Source organism: Diadema antillarum, unplaced genomic scaffold (assembly GCF_040938485.1).
Source record: "Diadema antillarum isolate AM-2024a unplaced genomic scaffold, OU_Dant_1.0 scf00000018, whole genome shotgun sequence".
Lineage (NCBI taxonomy): Eukaryota > Metazoa > Echinodermata > Echinoidea > Diadematoida > Diadematidae > Diadema > Diadema antillarum.
In genome coordinates, this window is record NW_027270907.1 from 1,418,593 (window position 1) to 1,429,144 (window position 10,552).

Sequence of the window (10,552 nt, forward strand, 5' to 3'; positions counted from 1 at the left end):
CCTGTTGATTCTTTGAATTCAGAAATAGTTCTGGATAATTGTAATTTAGAAAGTGTGTCATATTTTCAATTTCTTGGTATTTTTGTATAGATAATAAACTTTCTTGGAAAATACATACTGGTCACATCTGCAAAATTATTTCTCGCAATGTACTTGTCATGAGTAGACAAAAATTTCATATCCCTCAATTAATTTTGTTACACCCCTCCTTGATACTCCTTTACCTTAATTATGGAATTTTAGCTTTGGGCAATTCTCATAAGACGCTCCTGAATAGAAAAATTGCAATTTGCTATTGCTGTCTTCAAAGTTCATGTACTCAGTCATGCCTGACATGTGTCAATATAATTACATACCAATGGAAAGAGGAAGAGTTCTCCTTTCCAACCAACATTGTGCTCTCCATACCTCACAATTATGAAATAGTAGCCATCCAAAGTTGGATTACTTTTTTTCTTTTTCTTTTTGATACGGACTGTATATAAGGGTCCATAGGCATGATAAGGCGAATATACGTCCGAAAACGAGGCATCTCAAGGGGAATTTACTCCAAAGGGATTTTTTTAAAATTCCCCTTAAGGTTTTGACAATGTTTTTCAATGCCTTATCAGTGATCTGGGGCCTGAGGACTATACTCCACGATCGACAATAGGACACAGATGGCGTAGTGTGTGTAGATTAATACAGTTTAGAGGAGATTGTCAGCGATGCAAGAAAAAAAAAAGTGTTGATATTGGATGTGCATAGAAAACGGGTCGTGGGGGAATGTTGGTATATCTGCTTTTTCCTGAATAGAAAAAGTGCAATTTACGATAGCTGTCTTCAAGTTCAAGTACTCAGTCATGCATGACATTTGTCAACATGATTAGGTACCAATGGAAAGAGAAATAGTTCTCCTTTACTCACAACTAACATTGAGTTCTCCATACCTGACAATTATGAAATAGTAGCCACCCAAAGTTGGATTACCTGTTTGTTTGGTTTTTTGTTTTTTGTTTTTTGTTTATTTTTTTTATACGGACTGTATATAACGGTTCATAGGCATGATAAGGCGAATATGTATGTCCGAAAACGAGGTATCTTAAGGGGAAGTTGCTACAAAGGGGAAATTTTTAGTTCCCCTTAAGGTTTTGACAATGTTTTTCAATGCCTTATCAGTGATCTGGAGCCCAAGGACTATACCCCACAATAGGACACAGATAGCGTAGTGTGTGTAGATTGAGGACTGTACCATCAACACAGTTTAGGGGAAATTGTCAGCGATACAAGAAAAAAAAGTGTGTATGATGTGCATAGAAAACGGGTCATTGGGGGAATGTTGGTATATCTGCTTTTTCTCCAAAAAAAAATTGTATTTTCTCATTAACATACAGAATTTTGTGATATAAGATGTATTTTGTGTTCCTGTCAATTCAATACTTCATTGAGCCCATATTAAGGCATAAGTTTTTTTAAAAAAAGGCAATATTTGCACTTTTTCTGAATATCATTACGCTTTTTAATCACAATTCCTACAAACTATCAATTGTTCCGCATTTCCCTTATGGTTGGAAATAGCATATTTGTAGATAGATAGATAGATAGATAGATAGATGGATGGATGGATAGATAGATAGATGGATGGATAGATAGATGGATAATTGAAACAATAAAGACAGCAGATGTCGCACGATGCCGGCTGGTGGTAGAAGCTTTCGACCTCAGCATGAATATGCTCAGGTCTTCGTCAGCTTTATTGTCTATTTATACAAAATGGACAATAAAGCTGACGAAGACCTAAGGTCCAAAGCTTCTACCATCAGCCGGCATCGTGCGACATCTACTGTCTTCATTTTCTTAATCATATCATTCTTCGTAAGATGACAGAAGCGTTCGGTAAAAATATCAGCATCATTCTACTTTACATATATATATATATATATATATATATATATATATATATATTGTTCTCTCAGTATCAACACTTGAGAAAGGGCGGCGAGACGCTCGAAAATTTGTGTGAAGAAATAAACCGTTGGTGAATACAGCATGAACTTTGTTGCAGCTTTGTTACTTATCTTTATATACATATATATATATATATATGTGTGTGTATATGTGCATGTATATATATATATATATATATATATATATATATTCCGAAAAGGAGGAACAGTGAGAGGAATAATGATGTCAAAACGACGCACCAATTTCTCCTTCCTTTCTCATATCTCATATATATATATAATATATATATATATATATATATATATATATATATATATATATATATATATATATATATATATATATATATATATAAAATAGCATACATACTTATGATACAGGCCGGCAGTGCATGACAAAAGTTATAGTGCACGTAAAATATAACGATTGCAGACGATAACCCACTATCGATTTGATATCGGTTTTTGCTCCCTCATTTTAATCATCGAGTACTTGAATCCCGCACCTTATCAACGCGATTGCGCCACAACCGCGATATGCTTTGCTCGATATTATCGTTATTCTCAATTCTCGCAGGCTGGCTATGCCAGCAACTTATCTGTGTGGGATTAGACTTTCAGCGGTAGATTTAAACATGGAAGCTGAAATGAACAGGTTCGCTACTTTTAGAGAGACTGATCTATATAAACAGTATCTTAGACAATAAGGACACAAAGGATGCCATCAAATACGCCCTACGAATTTTGGACTCCTGCTGTTCTGAAAAAGGAATCAATCCGACGGATATTACTGAGCAAGTCAACCCAAGATTTGTGCCGCTTTCTCCGTACATTCTACGCGGAAGTGCGCCGTGGAAATGGGCAGCGTGTGGTGTGTACAGTATACGAGTACGCTAAGCGCTCTTTGATCACGCTACGCTATGAACTTTACTACGACATTCACAACACACTCTCGGAATCCGCATGTGCAGCAATGGGGCCTGGCACGAGCCTTGTGTTTAAATCCAGTAGATCCCTAATCCTACAGAACATCATCTAGTCCTGGTCCTGGACCCACAGTGCAGTAAGTAGGGCGTCTAACGTGTTACTGTTAGTGTTACTGTTAGATTCATGGTAGACCTCGTATATTGTAGGGTCAAGTGTTAACTAGCTCTGTCGCTCGTAAATGACGTACAGTACAGTGCACGTAGATCTAGTATAAAAACGTTAGGCCAGGGCCCCTAGACCTAACCTATCGTAGGGCCTAGAAAACGTTAGATATAACCACGTAGACCCTAGACTCTATAGTTGAATTTGGATCTTCAGGATTTTGTTAACACAGGTTCAAAGAAACTGGTATTATTGCTTGTGTAGACACGTGTAACTGTTAGAAATTAATGATCTAGGCTTATCTTGCCTGGGTATGTATGCTATTTTATATATCACATAGTGCATGACATCTTATTGCACTATAACAAGTACCAAACACCTCCAAATTCTGAATTTGCCCTCAGGCAATTATATTCAATTCGGCCTGCGGCCTCATTGAATATAACTGGCCTTCGGGGCAAATTCAGAATTTGTCGGTGCTTATATTGTTATAGTGCATTCAGCCTCATGCACTATATATATAATATTGTCACGCATTTTGGTTAAGATGTTTGATGTAACATTATGTATATAGCATTACTTGTTTTTCATTGTTTTCATGATTATTGTACAAGTCTATGTAAAGGATGTCTCGCTAGCACTATTGCAAATTACTAGTTAGCAAGCCCAATTCCAATTGCTTTGCATACAGCGGAGTACTCTCTTTGGCCATCTTCTTTGTTCTTCTGATCTTCACATGTCATTCTGTGCCTCCCTCGCTCTGTCCTTGCTCTCACCTTCAGTACTTCGCTTTGTCCCTTCTCACTTTGACTTTGCCTTGTCTTTCAGAACTCTTGCCTTGTTCTCCTCAATTCAACCTTGTCCTGACTTTCAGAATCCTTGCCCTTACCCTTCGCCCTTGCCTCTCACTGTCCTTCAGCCTTTTCAGCTTGCTCCCTACGTCCTTGACTCTCACTGTCCTTCAGCCTTTTCAGCTTGCTCCCTGTCCCCTTGACTTTCACTGTCCTTCAGCCCTTTGTGCTTGCTTCCTGTCTTGACTTTCTCCTGTCCTTGTATTCTCTCCTTGCCTATGACTTTCAGCTCTTCATCTATGCGCTCAATGACGTCCTTCTCCTATATTCTCCGCAGCGCGATAATCGTCTTTCTCGTGACTTTCATGACTGGTCCTCTCTATCTCTCTCGAACAAGAGGAGCTTATTTGACAGCGGTATATAAGACAGACTTTGCGCTTATCTCGAGAGGAATTGACCTAGAGGAGAGTGTGTCCGCTAAGATTGAAACCCTTGTTTGAACAGCGAGAGAGTAACCTACGAAAGAGATAAAGAGTAAACCAGTCCAGAAACGGTCTTCAGTCATGTTAGCTTTTCGTTTTAATTAGTCTAAGTCTTTCACCGCATCGCACCTCTCAAGCCTGGCGAGACACCCTCACAATCCATCCTTGTAAATGTGTTCGAGTGATTCTCCACAATAAACTTCTTTAACCGTGATTTCTGCCTGACAACTGTAATTTCTATGTGTCCCTCGGCATCCTTCGTCAACGAACTTCAACATATAGCGGGACTTTATTTTGGGACATTTACAGACTCAGAATTATATTCTGCCCATCTTCGAAAAATATAAGTCGCCGTTACAATATATATATATATATATATATATACATATATATATATAATATATATATACATATATATATATATATATATATATATATAAAATACATACATAAATCTAAGTAATTTGATAGAATAAGTTTGAATGAATGATGTGCAAGTCGATACCCTATCAACGCTTGTACTCATTAATGCACAGCCAAATCTGTATTACTCACTTTTTTCCAGCTGAATTTCACTTTCGCATGCCCTTGTTTTTCCCTTTCTATAAATATGCTATATTTGGCAAAACTGTGCTTATAATCCTTGTATGTGTGTGTGTGTGTGTGTGTGTTTTAATGAGTTCAGGATCTATCTCTATGTCTGTTATGTTTGTAATTGTATAGTCTTGTATTTTCAACTTGAGTGGACCACGCTAAAAACCATATTTTGTGGGGAGGTTTTTTGCCCTGTGTGGACCCCCTGAGGAAAATGATAGTAGCTGAATCAAACCACCAAAAAAATAATGAAATGCCACAAAATCAAAAATTCATCATAGGCAGACAGAAGGAAGACAGGGGTGTCAATGCATGTTTGGCTCTATGATCCACAAAAAATGTTGTGTCAGCCAGAATATAATGTACTAACGAGTATCAAGATAGAGATTAATCATAAATGAATGATAAATAAATCGCCAAACTACAAAATTTCTTGTTGCTCCCAAATTATTCAAAGGACAATAATCGTCAGAATAAAAAAAAAAAAATCACGCCAGTTTGTGAAAAGTAATAAATTTAACACAAAGACAGGCATGAGCATAAATTTCTTAAACAATGTTAGATCCATGGTGCTCTGTAAACATTATCATCCCGTATTCTCAAACCTACCTTTAATCTAATCATTTCTGATCAACACTATCAAATAACTCTTTGTCATTCATAGACACACTGAATAAGGAAATTGAATCATATACTTCTTACGTAAATATTCTGACCGAAACAAATCGGTAAAATACACGCAAGGACCATGATTTCTATCATTATATTTTCCATTGAATAGCTTTTTGACTGCGTGAAATCTGAAAAACAATAAGTGTACTGGTCGCACATACCTACTTTTATGTTTTGACAAAGCTAGGAATGGCTATCAAAAATTTAGGACCCCTGTGTTTGGGAAGAAATACATATAATGTTCTCTCTCTCCCTCTCTCTCTCTCTCTTTCTCTCTTCTGCCACCCCTCCCCCCCCCCCCCTTTCTCTGCCTCTCTCCACAGCATTAGTTGGATACTATCAGCTGACTTGTCTTTAGCTCTTTCCGATCTTCGTGTTTTGTTGGGTTATTTTTTTTCGCCTTAAAAAAAACACTCAAATACACACACACACACACACACACACACACACACTCAACCTCGTGAGGTTGTTGTATGGATGCGGCCATGTACTTAGCGGGTTACATCTAGCAGAAATAATTCTGGCGAATATCAATAATGTGGACTTCCCCTTGCAAAAGAGAAAATCGAAATATCTGGAGAAAGTACCTCCCATCAGATGAGATTCTACTTTCATCTCTCTTTGATAACGAAGAAAAGAGCCCCATTAAGGCTGACTCTTGCAGCTATTGTTGATTGTGTTGGTGGTGGATTCTTTTTTTAATGGATGTTACCGCCACTCATGTTGTCGTTGTAGTTGGTGTTGTTCATATTTGTCATGTTATCAAAATACTTTTACTCAATTATTACAACCTCTGCAAATATTCCGATAGAGATATTTTGCTCAGAGATGAAATCATTTTACATCCTTAACCATCTTGTAAGCGCATGAATCAATAGTTATCTTATGTTATTTTCTTCACATTGTCCCTTACCCCATCCCCACGCACGCACACACACACACACACACACACACACAGGTACGCACACACACACACAGGTACGCACACATGTGAACACACACACACACACACACACACACAACCACTGTTATGTCTTACAAAGAATGTTTCAACTTTCGTCCATTCCAAGGTTCGTCAATGACGCTTTATACAGATCTACGCAATGTCTCAATGGTCTTCGTATGATCGTCTGCCTATATTGTTACTTCCTTTTTAAAAAAAAAAATAAAAAACTCACTCAAACCAAATTGATTTTGTATCATTATAACTATTTCTTATTTTCTTCTTCAAAATCGCATGACACAAGGATAAATATTATTCAATAGCATCTTATGTTAGAAGAAGTATTCTCTGGCTAGCATGGCTGGGATCATTGCATGTTTGGCAACTTTTGAAGTCACTTACCTAGCAAACTCTGGATAAAACACACACACACACACACACACACACACACACACTTTATAACTGGAATAAGATGCGCTGTACGACAGTTTGGTCTTCAGATTTGGCATTGGTCTTTCTCAATGAAAGTGTCCTCAGTCCGGGAGAAATTACAAGGTGCATGTCGAACCAGCTTTCTACCACATTGCGTTGGAAGTCTGGTGGCTCTGCCGGAAGATTTATAAGACTTTCCTTCATCTCTAAACGCCTCGTAAACAGCTCTTGGTTAGTGACAACAACCCTCCTCGCCTAAATAACTTTTGTGCTGAGGTAACGTATGACATGATCTTCTCTACTTCATTCGTTGATTCTCGTTTTTTAATCTAAATCATTCTGCTTCATATTCTCCTAAAACCTTTTTAAATGTATCATCTTTTACATTTGTACTCTACTTGGATAATAAGCTTGCGTCAGATTTTCATTGGTTTCATGACAATAAAAACAAGCTACCGTTCGTTAAATTTCCTGATATACATGTAGTTTCGACTCACCAAACCAATTAGTGAGGAAATGTTTAAATCTATGTGAAACACACCAACAAAACATTACCTCATATAAATATCATGATTTACATGCATATAAATATTATATAAAACCCGCTATTCCTGGCCTTGTGCCTGATATGCCTAATACTATCTTGTTGGGGGAATCTTCACTATGTTTTCATATTATCTGTTTTCACACTAAAGATAAAAATTCAAATCCAAATGATATTATGCAAAAAAAAAACCCGAGAGTTTAATCCCTTGTGTCTTAAATCTGATTGTGGCATTCTTGAGAAAGAAATAAAACTATATTCCCTCACATGTGCCATTTTTAAGCACACCAAAAGTACGTATCTCATCAACCTTTTTTTTTTCTTCCGTTTTGTTTTTCGTCCCTGCCATACTTCCCGTTATGTCATGGATAGTTCAAGAGGGCCTACACTTCTAGGGACACATAATACGAACTGTAAAAGCTTCTTTGAAAGAGTCCCAGGACGACGGTAACCCATTAGACAAAGTTGTAGAAAACTTCAGATGCAGAAGCAAATGCTTCCCCTTTAAAAAAAAAATCCCCTTAAGAAATAAAAAGACACTTTGTTTCCATAATATGCTGATGTTTGAGACATCTCAGATCCACTAAACATTCATTTCATTTATTTTTTTCACATTCTTTAAATTACATGATCTGAAGTCAATTTTCAGTGTATTTTAGGGCACAGAATGTGGTGGGCTTGTTTTACCATACAAGGAACATGACACAGAGCAATTGCTACGCTTTGTATATGGAATACTTGACATAACCGATATGAAATTGAATACATTTCATCATGTTCATTTTGGTAATGTTTTTTTTTTCTTTCTATCTCAACGAAATAGAATAGAGAGGTATCCACGTATCCCACGTCTTTTAGCTTTACATTATACTGGGCCTTGTTTTGCCACATATATTTTCTGAGTACTTTCGTTACAACATAATTATTTTGATATTTCATCAACAAAAAGGAATTTGGGTTGATTTTCTTAGTCAAGCGGTGTTCACATGTATAATTGTCCATTTCAGTTAGAACTCTTGTGAAACGCCTTTTGAATCCAAACCCACATCAGCCCACTGGTAGTCGTACTGATGAACTTCATCATCCGCATCAGACAACCAATCCCACAAAAAACAAACAAACAGACAAACACCAAGTTGAATGTTCAACCTATTCTAATACTTGCACACAATTCCTTGCCTTATTTTGTCTCCCCAGATTAAAGAAAAAGAAGAAGAAGAAGAAGAAGAAGAAGAAGAAGAAGAAGTAGAAGAAGAAAAAGAAAGATATCAGTGAACTTCTTCATGGTCAGTAGCAGTAGACCGAGCATGGCTTCACTGGATGTAGGCCTATTGGTCATTTTCATCACCTTGAGAATTACGCCTTGCACAATGTCTGCTCAGAACTCGACATCCATCAACTATCCAGAAGGAGAAACAGCTCCGACACCGGCAGTTCATGTCACATCTCAAAATTTGACAGCCACATCAGGGAACGGTCTAGGAACTGCAGTTTACCAATGGACAACGTTTGTTGCAGAGTTGGAAACTAATATACTGTCGCTGGGGGCCGAGAATGCACGTTTGTCTTACACGCCCGGAGAGGATCAGACCGATACAACGCATTATGTTGACATTAGATCACAGCGGAGCAGTGAAACTCATACCACACCTTTTATCGACGCTGATTGGGTGTGGCAGCCGATCACGTGGTCATTGCGAAATGGAATACAAGCTTTCCTCTCCGTCCTCGGTATTGGCGGGAATGCGCTTGTCTTGGCGGTTCTCTTACGTCGAGGTGTGGGAAGAAGCTCCGCTGACACTCTCGTCGGGAATCTTGCCGCAGCGGACTTTCTCACGTCCGTCTTCATATTCCCGATCCCGATAGCTGTTCGCGTCCCAAAAACGGTCATTACTGAAATGTACTGTCGTTTTGTTTTCACCTCATTCTTCCTTTGGGTAAGCATCATCAGCTCAATCTTCACGCTGACTGCTGCATCGCTGGAGAGATATGCCGCAGTTGTCCACCCCATCCGTTGGAGTCGCTACAAAAGACGCCAACAAGTGATTCTTGGTCTCGTTTTCATCTGGTTTGCCGCTACGGCGTTACCCTTCGAGCTCCTTCTGTCAACCGTCGTCGGCAAGGCGTCGAGTTCCTGCCAAGTGGAACATGCAACTTACGCGGGACAAATTGTCCTTGCACTGGCTATTTTCATTTTCGCCTTTTTGATTCCGACCTCAACAATGTGTATAACACAGCTCTTGGCTGCCCGCGCTCTCTACGTGCAATCGAAACGTTTTACGGGAACCTGCGAACGTGGCGGCCATTCTACTGCATCATTCAGACATCTTGTAGCCATGAATCGAGTTTTGGGAATGCTCCTGGTTCTAATCATTATCTACATTTTCAGCTGGGGTCCGAGCGCCACTGCTTTTTTCCTTTACAACTTGCATGTCCTTGAACCCAGCTTTCTCTATGGACCAGTTGATCGTGTTCTTACGGTGCTGGCCCTGTTTAACTCGTGCGCCAATCCCATCGTGTATTTGGTCTGGAACGCTCAATTCCGCGCAGCTCTCGTAAAATTCTTCACCGGCACGAAAATAAGCAGTAACGCCCTTTTCGGTTTCCAGGAAGAATCAACCAGGAATAGCCATGTCAAAAATGTTTAGTGAAAATTATATGAATTTTAGCAGAAATGAAGAAAAGACACAGTTTCGCGTTGGGGAACGCCGGAATCTACTAAAAACATAAGAACAAGAAGAACTTCTAGCACTTATCACCTTAACCTATAGATGCACCTCATTATTTTAAGTTCCTGTAAAGTAAATGAACGACAAACTAAACTCATTTCAAAAAAAAAAAAAATCGAGAATCAAATGAACTTGAAGGGAGATGAAAGACACTTTATTTATCTGCTCTCATCCTGCCCAGAACCATTTTGGCTACGTATGCAGGAGCAGAAACACAACTAAAACAGAGTGAAAAAAAGCGAAGGAAAAGTGCATCTTGACTCTGAATTTCATATATTATTATAACATACATGAGAAATAATAATGTGAGGGCATAACATCATCAACTCG

At 38.4% G+C, this 10,552-nt stretch overlaps 1 protein-coding gene across 1 annotated transcript; it reads left to right on the top strand.

Moving 5' to 3' along the window:
• The first annotated feature begins 8,863 nt into the window (after positions 1-8,863).
• On the top strand, positions 8,864-10,141 carry LOC139727961 (allatostatin-A receptor-like). Its single transcript, XM_071638936.1, has one exon. It carries the CDS (start codon positions 8,864-8,866, stop codon positions 10,139-10,141), a length of 1,278 nt encoding a protein of 425 aa, XP_071495037.1.
• The last annotated feature ends 411 nt before the right edge of the window (positions 10,142-10,552 follow it).